The sequence below is a fragment of the Desmodus rotundus genome, chromosome 8, assembly GCF_022682495.2.
Source record: "Desmodus rotundus isolate HL8 chromosome 8, HLdesRot8A.1, whole genome shotgun sequence".
Classification (NCBI taxonomy): Eukaryota; Metazoa; Chordata; class Mammalia; order Chiroptera; family Phyllostomidae; genus Desmodus; species Desmodus rotundus.
Window position 1 is genome coordinate 85,874,633 of NC_071394.1, and position 18,769 is coordinate 85,893,401.

The following is an 18,769-nucleotide window of genomic DNA, read 5'->3' on the forward strand; positions in this document are numbered from 1 at the left end:
AGCTATTGTTTATCTTTTCCTTCTGTCACTTTGCTACAAAACTTGCTTTACTACTGTTTAATGGCATGATCCAACAGTGGCCTTAATAACTTCTTTTCTTCATGTCCCACCCAAAGGAGCACCTTATCAATTTATGCACAAGGAAATAGCCATTGTCAGAACTCAGGGGTGCTGAAATATATCCCTATTTCTGCTTGCTTTATACTGTTTTTTAAAAAATGTATAAAAGGTAATATGAAAGAAGTTCCATTATTTTCACACTATACATCATTCTCTGCATCCCACTTTGAAGACCATGTCTTGGACTTTGCTTATTTAACCCCTCTGACAAAGATTTTACTTTAAACCTCATTCCTGATAACTGACCTCTATAACTTGGCTCTGGCACTGCCTAGCAGGCACCTCTTAAAGACTCAGCGCACCTGTGTAACTTCATCAGCGTTCCAGCCTCAGACCTGCATTTCCGGACAACTTTTTCCTCTGTGCCATTGCACTCCTTGCAGAATTATGTTATTGCAATGCTTTTCTCAGTGTAGCAGTGACTTGACTTATTTACCACATTTAGTGCAGGCAGACTGCCCGAATGTAATTTAATATACTGACACTGACCATAGTAACCATAATTTGATAATTACCACATTATGCATATACTGTGTTGATATACAGTTTTCCATGGAAATAATTATCACATAAAGCAGAGCATATCTAGAGTAGAGTTCTTTTAGAAATAAATTCATTGTAGTAACAATAGAAATTATATGATCATTGTGACCACTCTCTATATCACAAAAAGATTTTTAATCTATTTATAAGACACTTTATTGACTATGAAAACTTTTGTGCTCTGAACAAGGAGAACTGTAGGATATAAGCTGAAAGCTAACAGTTACTTACGTACCTGTATGGCGGTAACTATTGTCAGTGTTCACATGTCATAACTCATTTGGTGCCTCAACAGCCCTCTGATGTAGGTACTCTTTTCCCCATTTTAAAAATAAGGAAACTAAGTCACAGAGAGGAACTTTCCCCCAAGTCGCATAGGTAATAAACTAAAAGCTGGGATTTAAATTCAAGAAGTTTGGTTCTGGAGCCATTATGCCTAAGCTCATATAAAATGCCATTCTCATATAAAGATATACAAAGAAAATTAAAAGTGACCAACAATCTCCTTACCAGAGAACTCTATTGACATTTTTAAATGCAACTATTATAAAGTTAGAGAATTCAAACAGCATATGTCCAAAGTGAAAAAAAGAATGATATAAACCAAGAAAAATGCCCAACATATAAAATGAAAGCCTCCCTTCCAAAGTGTCCTTTAAGTCCATCTCACCAAAAGTCACCACTATTAATAGTTCTTTGTCATTGCTACTATTAAAAAGTGTCTATGTATTTGTACATGCACACTGATATATTTTTGAATTTAACAGAGAGGATCATATTATACATACTGTTACACAATTTTTTTTTCACTTATTTTATCTTGCTGATTTTGCCATGGCACTTACATTGATACACCTCGTTATTGTATAAAATCACAATATATGAATGTATAAAATCACAATATATGAATGTTTTATAATGTTTTTTAATTGGATGCTTTAGGTTTTTTCCTCTTAAAACAATGTTGAATGCATTTTGGTGAACTTTTGTGCATATCTTTATAAGTAAAGTTCTTGGCACATATTTGTTTTTAAATTATAAAATTATGGAGTTGGGAAAAGCCTTCTGAGCACATACTATATCAAAGCTGTTCTACTGATATGTAAAACAAAAATGTAAATATATTTACAAGGCAAATAATAAAAATTCTTAATATTCCCATATCTACTAATCTCATCAGCTTATCTATTTTTATTCACCAGGTTTTTATTTTCTGATATTCTCTAGGGTGTCCGTCCTGTAGCTCAGGCTGGCAGTAAACATGACGAACTCAGTCCCTTAGCACTGTTTGCTTTCTTTGTGAATCGCTGCAAAGATAATCTTCATGTTGTAGTGGCCTTTAGCCCCATTGGAGATGCCTTTCGAAATCGCTTGAGACAGTTTCCATCCCTCATCAATTGCTGTACCATTGACTGGTTTCAGGTTCGTAATTTTTTCTGTGTGTGTGGGGACAACAAAATCTTTTGGAATTTTACTGAAATCTTACTCAAGCTTTGTTAATATAGATTCAGCAGGTGTTTCTTGATCACTTTCTCCAGTGACAGGCATAGTGCTTGGCACCAGGGACTGATATGACCCCCACGAGGAGCTCACACTCAACTGGAAGACAGAAAATGCAATCAGCAAAAATGAGCAGTAAAGGAACCATAACTTTGGTGTGCAAAAGATGTGCTTAAGACTGTAAATCTCTGACATATGAAAATGAGTTAATTGCATTTAAAAGGGATATATTAGGAGCCAACAGAATGTATTGTGTGTATATATACACATACATGTATGTAAAGATATATATGTACTTGTGTATAATATGTGATAAGGAATTGGCTCACTTGATTATGGAGACTGACAAGTTCCAAGGCTGGCAGTTGGCAAGCCAGAGACCCAGGAGAGCTGTAGTTCTAGTCTGAGGGCCAGCAGGCTTGACACCAGTAAGGGCTCATGTTCCAGTTCAAGTCTAAAGGCAGGAAAAAAATTGATGTTCCAGGTTGAAGACAGTCAGGCAGAAGGAATTCCCCTTTATTCAAGGGAGAGTCAGCCTTTTTGTTCTTTTTAGGCCTTTATGTGATTGGATGAGGCCCACTCATATTGAGATAGCAATCTGATTTACTCTGTTGAATTAAATATTAAACTCATCCAAAAACACACATCCCAGAAACATCCAATATAATGTTTGACCAAATATATATGTGCACCCATGCTCAAATTGGCACATAAAATCAACCACCACATGGGAATAGCACAAGCAAAGGTAAAATAGTGCAGAGAGCATGGCTTACTTAGGCAACTACAGATAGTTTGGTACAGCAATGAGGGCAGCAGGAGTTAAATTGGAGCATTGAGTTTGTGACAGGTTATAGAGGAATTTGTAAACGAGCCTAGGAATTTGGTTTTACACCAAAGACATGCATGATGATTAACATCTATCTAGCTAATCCTCATTTTAGAAAACAAAAACAAAAACAAAGCACTTGGAAGTTGTATGGTGAATGATTTGTAGTAGGGCAACACAAGAGACAGGAAGACCAACTGGGCAGCAATTTCAGTCATGCCAGCCCTGAATATTGAGGGCCCCCACCTCACTTAATCTTAAGGCAAATTGTCATTGCCTGTATAAGACCACTAAGTATTTATGATTTTGAGAACAGGGCATGGTGCCTTCTATTTCATTGTTTTATGTCCAAAAATAATGTGAACTATTAACTGACCCTGGATAATTTCTTTTAAAAATAAATTTCTGATACTAACTTATTCTCTTTTACCTATTTGTCAATTGCATGTTTAAAAAACTAATTCTGCCCTTTTGAGGATTGCACATATGTTTCAGCTACTGGATGTTTTAGTGTTCATATAACAATAAAAGCTGTGTGAGACAATTTTGCTTTATACAGGCCATGTCTTAATACTGCTTCCATTAAGCAGCCCAAAAGCAAAATCAACCAAACAAAGAAAGCCTACCTAACCATAAGTTTTTCTTTTTGTGAAATCTTATCAATACAGTTCTACTACTTTTGGGTATCATTTTTATAACCATGAGACTTTCTATTCTATTCTAAGTGATTCTTGTTGGGGAAACTTGTAAAAAGAAGGAACTGGGAGTTGCAAATAGATAAGGGAGATTAAGTGGTAAACAGAGCAAAATAAAGATTTTCCCATGAAGAGGTGAGGATGTAGAATCTGTGTTGGAAGAACTGATGGCATTGCTTGGGGCCTGGTCTATGAAATTCAGGAAGTGAGTGTAAACCATTGTGTGTCTCCCAATCAGGAAGGCATTGACTTTTTTGATAGATCCCTAGTCTCCACAGTAGGGTGTATACTTACCAGGCATGCCAAAACAATTCAGAGAATAAGGGAAGGAATTTTTGGAATATTCATTTTTGTGTGAAATACTTCATATGGATTAAAATTGACACCCTTACCCAATTTGTTTGGGAAATCACCCTTTATATAGCTTTATTCCTTGTTGGTTTAAATCAGTATTGGTGCTCTCAATATTACCATTAATTGGTTTAAACATGAGCCTGTTCATGACCTATTCCTTGCCAATGAGTCCTAAATTAAAGCCTGCTTTGGGGAAGTACTTTTATTTTATTATCATTATTTTTACTATAAAAAGTATTACCTGGTAGGAAAAAGGGCCTCTTCTGTCCTTCAATCTTATTGCTTGAGGATGTAATGTCCATTGCTGCAGCATTCATCTTGTCACTATGATGGGACAAGCCCAAGGATTAAATAAATAGCACTGAGAATGGTGGAACAAAAAGACAGAAAAAAACTGGATACTCAGTGACATGGTTGAACTTCTAAATTAAACAACTCTGGAAATACTCTACTTCTGAACTTCTTATTGTATGTGATAATATATCCCCTTTGTTTGAAGACACAGTAAGACTGGTTTCTGTCACTATAACCACAAACATTCTAACTGCTACAGATAGTGTGATTGGCAGGATAATTAAAAACAAAGCACCCAGGACACAACGATAAACTTTCGTAATGTTTTCAATGATGTATAAGTCATATGACATTTATTCTGGCCTTTTACAAAAATTCACTGATCTTAATAATAAATCTTTAGAAGAAGTCTCTATTAAGGTTTAAAAAATAACACCACATGACTACAGGGTGGGCAAAAGTAGGTTTGACAACCCTTCCAGTTGTCTGTATGGAAGAATACATAATGCGAGAATAAGCTCTGCCCTGGCCATGTGGCTCAATTGGTTGGTCATCCCATGCACCAAAATATTGCAGGTTCAATCCCTAGTCAGTGAACCATAGGGACTCCTAGGTGAGGAGGGTTCTAATCAGAGTGAACAGCAAGCTCAAAGGCTCAGAGGCAGGAGCACAATTGGCATATTCCAGGAAAAGTAAAGGAACCATTTCACCGAGGCAGGAAAGATTGGAGAAGCAGCAAATTTGTGGGGAAGAAAATCAAAACTTCAGCTTTGGATATAACAGTTAGGAATTGTGATGGGCTACTTGTAACAGAAACCCAAACTAAACACGTAGGAGTTTTTCTTCTGATATGGGAAAAAATTGAAAGGTAAGCTGACTGGGGCTTTTAGGCTTAACAAAGCCATAAGAATCCCAAGTTATTTGCTTTACTGTCTTTAGCATGTGGTTTCCATCCTCAAAGTCATCTTATGGTATAAGATGGATGTTGGAGCTCCAACTTTTATATCTTGTGTTCCAGGCAAGAGTAGAATAATGGAAAACACAGCAAAAGAGATACATGCCACCTCGATGTAACCCTCTAAAGAGCTCTCCTAAAATCCCCACCCAACAACTACATATATGGCTTTATCCACTCTGAGTTGCAAGGCAGTCTAGGAAATATACTCTTTTAGCTGGGCATATTACTATCTACTGGGTTGGCCAAAAAGTTTTAGCTTTTTCCATATAATATCAACATGCATTTTAAAAAATACTTATCAAAATTTGTGATTTGAGGCAGCCATTTTAATATTGAAGGTGGAAGAATATGCAACCTTTTCAGCCTATGATACTTTATTATTTCAAGAAAGGTAAAAATGAGACTTCTAGCCAAGATGGAGGTGTAGGTAGATACACTTTGCCTCCTTGCACAACCAAAAGGAGGACAAAAACAAATTTTAAAACAAAAAATAACCAGAACTGCCAGAAAATCTAACTATGGAAGTCTGACAACCAAGGAATTAAAGGAGAAACATTCTTCCAGACTGGTAGGAGGGTCAGAGACGGGCAACCAGGGTGAAGAGGACTCCTGGCAGGCTGTGTCTGGAGGACTGGGGAGGGTGAGGCAGCGGTTGGCAGACCAGGCAAGGAGGTGACTGCTGGACTGGGGGCCACCTTTTTTTTTTTTTTTTTTTTGGCGTGTGAATAAACTGAGAGGAACAACTGGGGAGTGAGACAGACCATGAAACCCAGGGTTCCAGCACAGGGAAATAAAGCCTCAAAACCTCTGGCTGTAAAAATCTGTGGGGGTAGCAGCAGCAGGAGAAACTCCAAGCCTTACACAAGAGTTTATTGGAGAGACCCACAAGGTCCTAGAACACGCACAAACTCCCCAACCTGGCAGTCAGCACCACAAGGGCCCAATTTGCTTGGGCGTGATGAAGGAAGTGGCTGAAACCCAGCCAAGAGCTGAGCAAGCAGCATTGTTCCTTCTCTGACCCCTCCCCCAAATACAGCACCACAACGCAACAACCTGGGTTGCCCTGCCCTGGTGAATATCTAAGGTTCCACCCCTTACTACCGAACATGTGTGCCAAGACAAAAAAATATGACCCAAATGAAAGAACAGGTCAAAGCTCCAGAAAAATACAATTAAGCGATAAAGAGATAGCCAACCTATCACATGCAGAGTTCAAAACACTGGTAATCAGAATGCTCACAGATATGGTTGAGTATGGTCGCAAACTAGAGGGAAAAGTGAAGGCTATGCAAAATGAAATAAAGGAAAATGTACAGGGAACCTACAGTGATGGGAAGGAAAGTGGGACTCAAATCAACGATTAGGAGCAGAAGGAAGAAGTAAGCATTCAGCCAGAATGGAATAAAGAAACAAGAATTCAAAAAAATGAGGAGAGGCTTAGGAACCTCTGAGACAACTTTAAATGTTCCAATATCTGAATCACAGGGGTGCCAGAAGGAAAAGAGGAAGACCAAGCAATCGAAAACTTATTTGAAAATATAGTGAAGGAGAACTTCTCCAATCTGGCAAAGGAAATTGATTTCCAGGAAGTCCAGGAAGCGCAGAGAGTCCCAGGGAAGTTGGATCCAAGGAAGCATCATAATTACATTACCCAAGATTAAAAATAAGGAAAGAATCTTAAAAGTAGCAAGAGAAATGGAGGCAGTTACCTACATAAGACTCTCAGCTGATTTCTCAAAAGAAACCTTGCAGGCAAGAAGGGGCTGGAAAGAAGTACTCAAAGTCATGAAAGGCAAGGACCTATATCCAAGATTACTGTATCCAGCAAAGCTATCATTTAGAATGGAAGGGAAGATAAAGTGCTTCTCAGATAAGGTCAAGTTAAAGGAGTTCCTCATCACCAAGCCCTTATTATATGAAATGTTAAAGGGACTTAATTAAGAAAAAGAAGATCATGAACAGAATATGAACAGTAAAATGACAAAAAACTCACAACTATCAACAACCAAACCTAAAAAAAAGAAAAACAAAAACAAAAATGAACTAAGCAAACAACTAGAACAGGAACAGATTCACAGAAATGGAGATCACATGGAAGGTTATCAGCGATGAGGGGGAGGGAGGAGAATGGGGGAAAAGGTACAGGGAAAAAGAAGCATAAATGGTAGGCACAAAATAGACAGGTGGAGGTTAAAAATAGTATGGGAAATGGAGAAGCCAAAGAACTTATATGTATGACCCACATGAACTAAGGAGGGGGAATGATGGTGGGAGGAGGGGTGCAGCGTGGAGGAGGATAAAGGGGAGAAAAAAATGGGAAAACTGTAGTAGCATAATCAAAAAAGTACATTAAAAAAAAGAGAGGTAATGCAACTGAAATATAAAAAAAGATTTGTGCAGCATATGGAAAAGTTGCTATGACTGATTGAATGTGTCAAAAGGGGTTTACAGATTTTCTTCGTACTATGGAAATTTTGGCCAAACAGTTCTTTGCTATGGGGCTGTGTTATGCACTGGAAGGTGTTTAGCTGCACCCCTGGCCACTGCCCACTGCCCACTAGGAGCCAATAGCAGGAGATAGCCAAAAAACTCAAAATATCCAAATCAATAAAGTTATTGGTGAAAATGAAAAATATGTCTTTTATTTTATGGAAAAAAATAAATGGACTTTTTGACCAACCCAATAGAATAAAATTGGAGTCAGGAAAAGGGGCTGATACGTATCAGGTGGGCAACTAGTGGCCTCTGGCACTGTCATGCTAAATTCAGGATGCCTATGCATCCAAGTGGAAGTGTTAGGAAAGCCGTGAAGTGTACATTTCATATGTAAAATATCATTGACCTTTTCTTTACATTGTGTTATCTTTAATTTTAGTATATGAACATATTTATTAGGTCTTTCATAGATTTACTTGTGACCTCAGTCCCCCTAATTCTGTTTTCCCCATTAAGGTTTAATTTTCTCAATCCCAAATTCTTCTTATGTAGGAAGACACTTAACTTACATAGTTGTAGTAAAACTGTTCATCTTAAATTTCATAAGTGTTTCTTTTTCTTATTTTTAGCCATGGCCTGAAGATGCCCTTGAGCGTGTAGCTGTGAAATTCTTAGAAACACTGGAGCTTACTGAGACTGAACGACAAGCGATAGTTCCAATCTGCAAACACTTTCACACTTCTGTTATGGATCTTTCAGAAAGGTTAATATTAATAAATATTTTAATTATAATAATGCCTTATATTTTGAAGCATCTCTTTCTGTGTAAGCCCAAAATTTGAAAAGGGTTTCTATGTTATCTAGATCTCTCAGATCATTTAATTAGTTAAGACCCCCAGCTTGCAAGTAATAGAAACCTACTTGATCTAGCTTTAATAGAAAGGGGAAGTTTATTACAAAGGTACAGGGATGTCTCATAAAGCTTAAGGGAAATAATATGAGGGGGGCCCCCAAACAGAATTTATTTATTAAAAAGTGTGTATTTATTCTTATATGTTTAAACTTCAGTCACTGTCAAAGTACTATCCATGATGCAATATACCTATCAAGACTTTTCCCACTGCTCAACACAGTTTGAGCTGCTTGATTTTAATGCCTTTTAGTGCTTCTGTTGTTTTTCATTTCACCTCTTTCACATCAGCAAAATGTTTCCCTTTAAGGACCTTTTGCATCTGGGGAAACAAGAGAAAGTCAGGTGGGGAGAAATCAGGTGTATAGGGAGGGCAGGGCATGGGGATCATGCTGCTTTTTTTGGTCAAAAACTATTGAACACTAGCATGGCGAGGGCAGGTCTGCTTATAAATCACCCATCGTGAAATGGGTGAACGTGTTGAAAGAGTCTTCAAAAAAAAAAAAATTCACTAAAGCCATGCAGCCCCTCACAACAATGCCAGCTGGTACACTGATACAGATGGGTCCCTAGAATACTAACCCAGGGGGAAAGCCTGCGCCACAAGGGGCCTGCCCTCCAGAAGATAATTCTGTTTGTTTTTTGGGAGGGATCCCCTCTTGTACTGCTGGATCGCATAAGTGACTGCAAGCAGGAGTTAGAAAGCCACTCTAAAACCAGAAATGCACTTTCTCTGTTTCTCATTCCTGATTCTGCCTGGATATGTACTTTCTTCTTTCTCTTTGCAGACCAAATTTTCTACTTCCCAGTGCATATGGAGGAAACCGGCTTGTCTTTTGATTCTCGAGTTTACTTCTTGCAATTCCAGCTTTAGGCATAGACTGATTGGCTGTTTCCAACTCCCTATTCCAAATTTGTTCCAAAATGTGATTAGTTTACTTTGTGTCTAGTGTCCAACCCTGGTCCGATCAGCTATGGTTAGGGTGGCAAGTTTCATAGAACAAGCATCATTGCTGAAGCACTGGGTGGAAGTTCTCATATAAGGGGAGCTGGTTGGTGGGGCTGTGGATACTTCAAAAGTATCCATTTTATCTCTGTTAATCTCTGAGACCTTCATTTCAAAAGTGCATAAGCCCAATGCTCACATCATTATGGATAGGCAGTATTTTGCCTATCCATAGTCAGAGACATATAGCCAGCTAGCATGGTTGGCTTGGACAGTTGCACCAAGAAGTGGGATCTAGTCTACATACTTGCCATGAAATATTGCTTCCATTGTTTCCATATGTACGTGTAGTAGTCTCATACTTTCGGCCATACCCCATTCAGCTGACATGTGACACACTTGTGCAAGGAATGTTAACTCATTCTTACTATCCTGTCTGCAATCCCCTTTTCTTCTACACTTGCCTAGCTTCCACAATATCTTGGGTCCCTTACAGGGTTAGATCTTCCTGGCCTATGAAAGATGTAAAAAGGCCTATATCTTTCTTGCTGTAGTTCACCTTTGATACACATCTTTATTGATTTGTCCTTTTTAAACACATCATTGCTGTCTGATATTTTGCAGACAAGAAATTGGGATATGGTTATGTGTAGAATTCTAGAACTCTATTGAGTTCAAGTACTCAGTGGCCTCTAAATAAAATTAACCTTTATTCTTGAATGCTTGTTGTTAATGCTATGTTGAATTTACCTCATACTTCGTGAAGCCTATTACTTATAATAAGATATGTTATCTGCCCCTCTTAGGTTCTTGCAAGAGTTAGGACGACATAACTATGTTACTGCTACTTCTTATCTTGAACTTATTGCCTCATTTCGGCAGCTTTTGACTAAGAAACGTCAAGCTGTTATGGGAGCAAAACAACGATATGTGAATGGGCTTGACAAACTTGCTTTTGCTGAGTCTCAGGTAAATTTGATGAGCTGCTCAAACTGACAATATATAACAGGAACTGTAAGAAATAATAACAACAGTATATTATATGCCAGGAACTGTGTTATATGTATCACATGCATTCCTTCAGTTATTCCTCATAACAACTCCATGAGGTAGAAACATTTATGATCTTTATTTTACAGATGAGTAAAGTGAGTTTTAGAGAAGTTAACTAAGTTTCCTAGACCACACAGACTCAAGTACATCTTGTTTTATTCTTAATTTTTTGGAATTTGGAGAGAATATAATAAGTCTGGGTTGACTATTTTAATAGCTGGTAAAACGTAAGATTGGAGTTTTAAAAAGTGAGTCAAGTGCTATTAATGCTTATTAGCATTAGTTCAATATAAGCAACAGAGGTTTGTGTGGTTCATATACATTGTATACGATGCACATAATATAGCAGGGATACCCCGAGCTGCCACCTACTTTTCTATCTGCATTTCCTCCATGGCAACTGCATCCTCCCACTGCCCCATCATATACTCAAGGAAGACAAAGTATTTTGTGAAGAAACTGGGCACACTCTCATGATTTTATCCTGTAAATGACTGGAAGAAAACGTTAAGATTTTCTGATTCTAGTACCTTATGATACTTTTAAGTTTCACTTTCTGTGTTTGGCTTCTGTAGCTATTGTAGCTATGAAAACTTAATGATAAACTGTCTATTTAGGTTGGTGAAATGAAAATGGAGCTTGTTCAATTGCAGCCCAAATTGGAGGAAGCTAAAATTGAAAATGCACATATGATGCAGGTAAACTGTCCTGAATGGTTTTTTTAATTGATGTCAGAAGACAATTGAAATATATAAAATCAGCTGTTAAAATAAACCTCACTTTTTTGCCACTAGATCTTAGAACTTTACCCTTTCCTCTTGATTGGCTATCTCTTTGGTTTCTTTTATTGTTGAAGGGAGGTGGGAAGCCCATTACCAAATTAGGTTACACGTATTTGCATTTCTCCTCTTTTTATCTTGGGCCATTCTACCCTTCAAAATGATATTTTGGATTCCCTAATTTTTAAACATTCTTTTGTCTCTAAGAGGGAGAAAGCAATAGGATGTTTAAGGAACTGTCTTTTTTCTTTCTTTATTTTCTTTAGGTTATTGAGATAGAGTCTGTACAAGTAGAAGCAAAAAGAAAGTTTGTGAAATTAGATGAAGAGGTAGCCAGTGGAAAGGCTGAAGAAGCCCAGCTTCTGAAAAATGAGTGTGAAAGCGACTTAGCTGAAGCGATTCCAGCCTTGGAAGCAGCTCTGTCTGCACTGGATACACTAAAGGCAAGAGTCTGATTTAGCTATATTGAATTTCACCAACAAAGTAAAATTGTGTACAGGCACTTGGTTAATTAGATATAATTCTATTTCAGTGGGTGATAATATGTTGTTTTGTCCAGTCAAATGAAACTTGACTCACCACTTCCTCTTGGATATATTATCTTATTTTTTGCTTTTCATAGATTATTTATAATTTTTATTTAGGATATTCCAATGAAAATGGAACAGTCTCCAAGAGGACAAGGTACTGCTGTACATGGACCAGAAGGCATACGCTAAACAGAGTGTGCAGCTACTGTTCTGCAGCCCCGTAGACATGCATGTACAGAAATACTTAAAGATCATTTCGAATACAGATGTGGGTGCCACCTGTCTACCTGTCTGGGTTGCACTGTATTGTATATGAATTATATAGGGTCTTTAGGCAAGACCAGAACAACCTCATCAAACACAGCAGGAAAGACAGCTTCTGTTGACTAGGGAGGCCCAGTGTAGTAATGTGGTTCAGGATGTTCAGACCCCATTCTTTGCCTTCTTTCCTAATCAGTGCCCTAACTTTCGTGTAAGAGACCTGACAAGATGGTGAGTTCAACGTATGGGTAAATCAGCATCTCACAGGATCAAATGTATCTGATTTTCAGTTACATCAACCCTGTAGTTATAAGACATGAGATTATTTTAGGGCATTTATAGACACTTCTTAGTGCTCTCACTGTGCTCTGAGCCAGGAATTTAAAACCCTGAGCTTATTATTTTCTTCCTGTCTGCCATTTGGCACATTTAAACACCACACTCTACCCAAGGTCTTTCTTCATTCTCTCCTAGAAGGACATCTATCACAGCAGTCAATCATTCTGACAAAGCCTTGTTTTTAACAAACATTCCATTCTAGATGATCATGAGCATTATTCTAAGTAACTGTTTTATCACTGTGTACCATGGACTTTCAGCATTCCATTCTCTGAAACGCACAGGATTCTTGATGCCTTCAAACCCCACCAATTATTGAATCAACTCAACATTACATTCTCCTTTTTTTGAAAGTCTGTTGCTTGTAACATTCTTGGTATCAAATACTGTATGTGATATGACTTAGGTTTCAGTTACAGAGAAGAGAATTGGCTCTGTTTAGTATAAGCAGACAAGACTTTTAAAAATATATTTTATTGATTATGCTATTACAGTTGTCCCATTTTTTCTCCCTTTTATTCCCCTCTGCCTGTACCCCACCTCCCACCAGCATTCCCCTACCTTAGTTCATGTCTATGAGTTGTACATATAAGTTCTTTGGCTTCTCTATCTCCCATTACTATTCTTAGCCTCCCTCTGTCTATTTTGGACCTACCATTTATGCTTCTTATACCCTGTACTTTTTCTCCCATTCTCCTTGTTCCCCCTCCCCACTGATAACCCTCCATGTGATCTCCATTTTTGTGAATCTGTTCCTGTTTTAGTTGTAGGGAATTTTACAAATAGATTACAGAATTGTTGGAAGAGCTGAAGAAACAGATTGTAGGCTGACCTGCCAGGAATGACCACAAAACCAAATTGCAGAAATAGTTTACCAAAGGGATGATCCCTCTGAAGCTCACAGAGCCTTCCCACAGAGCTACACCGTCTCTACTATAGTCCATATCAGCAACACAGACGCCTCACACTCTTCAGTTTGATGCCCCACTTACTCAGTTTGCGTCTAGTATCATTCAGGTGATGTGGTGGTGGACCCTAATGACCTTCCACAAACTCTAGCTGCATGGGAAACTAAAATGTATAGTTGTTAGCTTTCTAGCAATCGCAAGGGAGGTCAGCAGGATATTAGAGTGGATAATAAGTATATGAATCTATTATGTCTGTCAAAACAATATATACCTTTAAAAAAGGTAAGTTTGAAAGTGGGACCTACCTCTTCCTTCATTTTGGTGGTGGGGTAAAGTTAATATTACATATAAGAAAATACAAAATTCAGCCTGTCTAAATTAGGGTTTTTAACATGGGTTCCATGTATGGGCTTGGTATGTGATTACAAGGAACTTTTGTGTTTATGTGCAAAGATTTATCTTCTGGAGGGTTTATAGCTGTCATAATACTCCCATAGGATCTTTGATCTTCCAGATTTTGAGAACCATTGCTGTTAATCTGTGCTAAATTCTATACTGTTAATTCTTTCATAGCCATACAAAGCCAAAAAAAACAATTACAATTTCATGTCAAAATTGATACTTTTCTCCAATATTACTTTTATGCTACTTCTCCAATATTACTTTAAAAATTCATTATTTATAAATAAACTATTTTTAAGATATCCTATTTTCTTTTGATTTAGCCAGCGGACATTACAATTGTGAAATCAATGAAGAATCCTCCATCTGGTGTTAAACTAGTTATGGCTGCTGTTTGTGTCATGAAAGATATCAAACCAGAAAAAATTTCTGATCCTTCAGGAACAGGAGGCAAGGTAATAACTAGACACAGATTTAAATCATATTCATGAATATACAGAACAGTTACAGCAATTATTAAGTTAAATGTCAATAGTACCCAGTCCAGGGAATTTATATTGTTTTCTAGATTAAATAGGTTCAGAATAAATTATGGAAAACACTATATTTATTCTAGGGCAAAGCAAAAGCAGTATTGTGTCAGAAAAAAATGGGTATCCAATTGATCCCATCTCCTTTTCTGTCTATGTAGGATTCTCCACTATCATGGGGTTGGGATTGAATGAACACTGAGATTTCTGTACTTTTCCAGCTAAGAATCTCAAGAATCTGATATACAGGGTCCAGCAGAAGTAACGCCAGCTTGAGTGTGGTTGGTAGGGTAATAATATGGGTGTAATAACTTATAGTTTTAATTTGAACATTTCACCTAAAATGCCATATGGTGTGCTTGAGTGTGACATTTTGTTACAGAATTACATGCTCATGATTTTGTAATAAGAGAGTTTGTAATAAAAAGGGGGCGTAATTTGTGCTGGACTCTTATAACCTTATTAGGCATTGTTTCTGAGCATTCAAAATTCTGCTGTGTTACAGAATAGTGAAATTGTTAAAAGCATGTACTCTGGAGCCAGAATGTCTTGTCAGAAATCCCAGCCTCATTGGCAATGTGACCTTTAGCAAGATGCTTAATCTCTGTGAAATTCTGTAAAAAGAGGTAGTACCTGCCTCATAACGTTAGTGTGAGGATTGGATTAGTTAATACGTATAAAGGTCTTATGTATAAAGCTTCACAAACAGTAAGCTCACAATAAATGTTAGCTGTTATAGAAAATTATTATTCAAGGCTACATCCCTTAAAAAGGAAAGCACAGCTTCCATCCTAAAGTTAAAGACTTATTTTCTTTTTATTCTTTATTCTTTTATTTTGTTGCTGTATTCTTTTATTAAGTTGTCTATTTGAGTACCAACATCAAAATATTTAATTTGCTATGACATTATAAAATGTGTCAATATCTGGTAGGCAAAAACTCCTTCATTGTTCTCCTTAATTCATTTCTTGGTTCCTTCATGTGCAGTTTCTCTGCTAGGTAAACTTCAGATCCATCCTTTAAAATTTCACAAAATACCATTTTGGGCATTTGATTGACAACAACAAAAAAAGAAATCATAGGTATAAATCTTTGTGACCTTGGATTAGGCAATGATTTCTTTTTTCTTTTCTTTTTTTTTTCACTTTTCAGTCATGTTTTATTTATGGATAGTCAGATAAAATACAAACCAAGCTGAGGAGTTAACATTTTGAAAGAATTCTTTTTTTTTTTCCCGGAAGGATTTGTATCTTTTTTTTTTTTTTTAGACATGACAACAAAAGCACAAGCAACTGAAAAAATAGATAAATAAAATTTCATGAGAATTAAAAACTTGTACTTCAAAGGGCACTATCAAACAAATTTAAAAATAACTCACAAAATGAAAGAAAATATTTGCACACCATATATCTGATGAGTATAGTATCCAGAATATATAAGTATCAATAACAATAAAACTCAGTAATGAAGAGGTGAATAACCCAATTAAAAATAGGTGAAAGGAAATGATGAATAGAGACATACTATGATTTGAAAGAAGGGACTTGAAATTGTAAGGATGGCAATTCTCTGGAAATTTAATCTTTTTATTTTCTTATCTTCAACTGAGAACATGCTTATTGATTTTAGAGAGAAGTGAAAGGAAGGGAGGGAGAGAGACAGAGAAACATTGATCTCTCACACGTGTCCCTACCCCTTTCCGGGATCAAACCTGCAATCTAAGTTTGTATGTGCCTGTGACCTTTTGGTGTTGAGGACAACACTCCAACCAACTGAGCCGTACCAGCCAGGGCTAGACTTGTTTTCCTTTCAGATTTTTGCAGTACCTAGGTTCGAATCCCTGAACTGGAAAATTGGAATTGTGTGTGTGTGTGTCATTCTATCCTTCTTCAAGATAATAAAGAAAATAAATACGCTTTTATGTTTCCAAGTTATTTTCATGTACACATACACACACACTCACACTCATGCTCACATACCATACACCTGGAAGTAGGAAAAAGAATGTTCAGCTAGTTTAATATCTTTCAGTAGCACAAGTAAGTACCGTGCACTTTATCTTATAACTGGGAGAACAATGCATAATCTTTGTTTTTTCTCCTTTATTTTACTTGGGAAACGTAGGTAAATTGTTAATAAGAAAAATGTTTGCTACCTGTCTTATTCCATTTGGACTTCTATAACAAAATTACATAGACTAGGTGGCTTATACCATATGATCTCACCTTTAACTGGAACATAATCAACAAAAGAAAAAAGCAAACAAAATATAACTAGAGACATTGAAATTAAGAACATTGTAACAATAGCTACGGGGAGTGGGGAGGGGATAGTGGGGAGAGGAGTCTATAGGAGCTACTATAAAGGACACAAGGACAAAATCAAGGGGGAGGGCAGAGGTGGGGGAGGGAGGTGGAACTGGTTGGGGTGGGGTGGAGGGAAGGGGAGAAAATGCAGACAATTGTAACCGAATAAAAATAAATTTATTTTTATTAAATTAATATTAAATTAATTTTAAAAAATAACTGAATAAATAAAATAAATTAAAATAAAATAAAATTTAAAGTTACAATCTAAAAAAAAAAACAATAGAACTTTATTTCTCAAGGTAATGGAGCCTGGGAAGTCCAAGATCAAGGCCCCAGTAGATTCAGAGTCTGTTTCCTGGTTTATAGGTGACGTCTTTGCTGTGTCCTCACGTGGTGGAAGAGAAAGGGAGCTCTCTTAGATTTTCCCCTATAGGACACTAATCCCATTCATGAGCTAATCACCTCCCAAAGACCCAAATGCTATTACATTGGGGATTAGGTTTCAATATATGAATTTGGGGAAAGGGAACAGAAACTTTTAGTATATAGTGCTACATTTCTGGTTCGAAAGAGTTAAAAATAAATAAATAAAAATGAAAGTTGAAATAATAAACTTATGAAATTGTGATTGTGTTTATACTAGTTGCTTTTCTTATTTTCTAAAGAGAAATAATCATATCATTTATCTTTGAATGTTTAATTTTTATAATAAATTTAATATATAAGTTCATGTTCATATTTTAAATATTTGATATGTATATCAATCATGCTTTTGGGGAGAGGAGTTTCTTTATTTCCAAGAAGATAAAACTTGATATTTTGGAAGTATATAGTTTCTCTGGAGAAAATATGTCTTAAACTTCAAGAAGAAAAATTTTATAGTGAGCGTCTGTAATTGTACATTTAATAAACTTGCAAAATTTTATTTACAGATATTAGATTACTGGGGACCTAGCAAAAAACTTCTGGGAGATATGAATTTCTTAAGAGATTTGAGAGAATATGATAAGGACAACATTCCAGTGAGTTTCATTGGATTTTTTTTGTAAATGTGACTTTGTTGAGATGTGAAAAATCTTTAACATTAGGTAATACTGTATAAAATATAGGAAGATTTTCCATTTTTGATTAAAATAACAAAATAATATTCTACTTGTTAATGACTATTTTATGAATTTCATAATGCATAGACCCACGCCTCTTTCAAATCGTTGACAATCATTTAATAAATTATTGTTTTAGTGTATTATTGACACAAAAGAGTTCTCTGAGTGTCCTATGATAGTTTATTAATAAATCTGATACACAAATTTATGTGAGATAAAGTATAATCTGTTTTTCCCATTTGAGCTTTTATATATTTATTAATGTTTAATTATCCTTTTCTCTTGTTTCCATGTTTTCTCAACTAGCATGTCTTTTAATGTTTTTAGAAGAAGCATTTTTCTAACATCTGTCATAATTTTGCATATTTTGCTCACAAATTACTTGTGTTTCTGCTTTAATTATGTTTATTTTTAAATTATCTCAAAGTACTGATTTTTTAAAACAACATAACTTTTTATACAAATGTTTTTACTATATTTTTTTTGTCTTATGATTGTGCAATTTGTTGAAATTTTAAAATCTAAATTTTTGTTTTGTAGGTGACTGTTATGCAGAAGATTCGTGGAGAATATTTAACAAACCCTGAGTTTGACCCCCCTAAGGTTGCTAAAGCTTCTTCTGCTGCTGAGGGTCTGTGTAAATGGATCATGGCTATGGAAGTATATGACAGAGTTGCAAAGGTATTTTGAGGATCAGCACTTCTATTTTCTATTAAAATATTCCCAGGAATTAAAATCCATGCATATATTTGCTAGTTAAGACTTTTCTAAGAGTGCTATGAGAAAGAATTTGTCCTGCTACAGCATACACATCAGACATCGAGTACCTAGTAGTAGAAGAAAATACTTGCATGTGACAACGTGGTAGGGGCTAGTATGAGGGGTGGTGCAGTGGGAGCAGGGATGGTTATTGCAGTTGGCCCAAATGACCTATATCCTGACCTATATCCATAGGGACCTGGGGCAA

General features: G+C 36.4%; 1 protein-coding gene across 4 annotated transcripts in view; it reads left to right on the forward strand.

Moving 5' to 3' along the window:
- DNAH12 (dynein axonemal heavy chain 12) overlaps positions 1-18,769 on the forward strand; it is a 219,239-nt gene that overhangs the window by 147,250 nt on the left and 53,220 nt on the right. For all 4 annotated transcript variants that reach the window (XM_045192339.2, XM_053929996.1, XM_053929995.1 and 1 more), the window contains 8 exons: positions 1,891-2,085; positions 8,359-8,492; positions 10,392-10,554; positions 11,256-11,336; positions 11,684-11,860; positions 14,181-14,312; positions 17,629-17,718; positions 18,343-18,483. In XM_045192339.2, the coding sequence (XP_045048274.1) occupies positions 1,891-2,085; positions 8,359-8,492; positions 10,392-10,554; positions 11,256-11,336; positions 11,684-11,860; positions 14,181-14,312; positions 17,629-17,718; positions 18,343-18,483 (1,113 nt within the window). The remainder of the gene's footprint in view (positions 1-1,890; positions 2,086-8,358; positions 8,493-10,391; positions 10,555-11,255; positions 11,337-11,683; positions 11,861-14,180; positions 14,313-17,628; positions 17,719-18,342; positions 18,484-18,769) is intronic.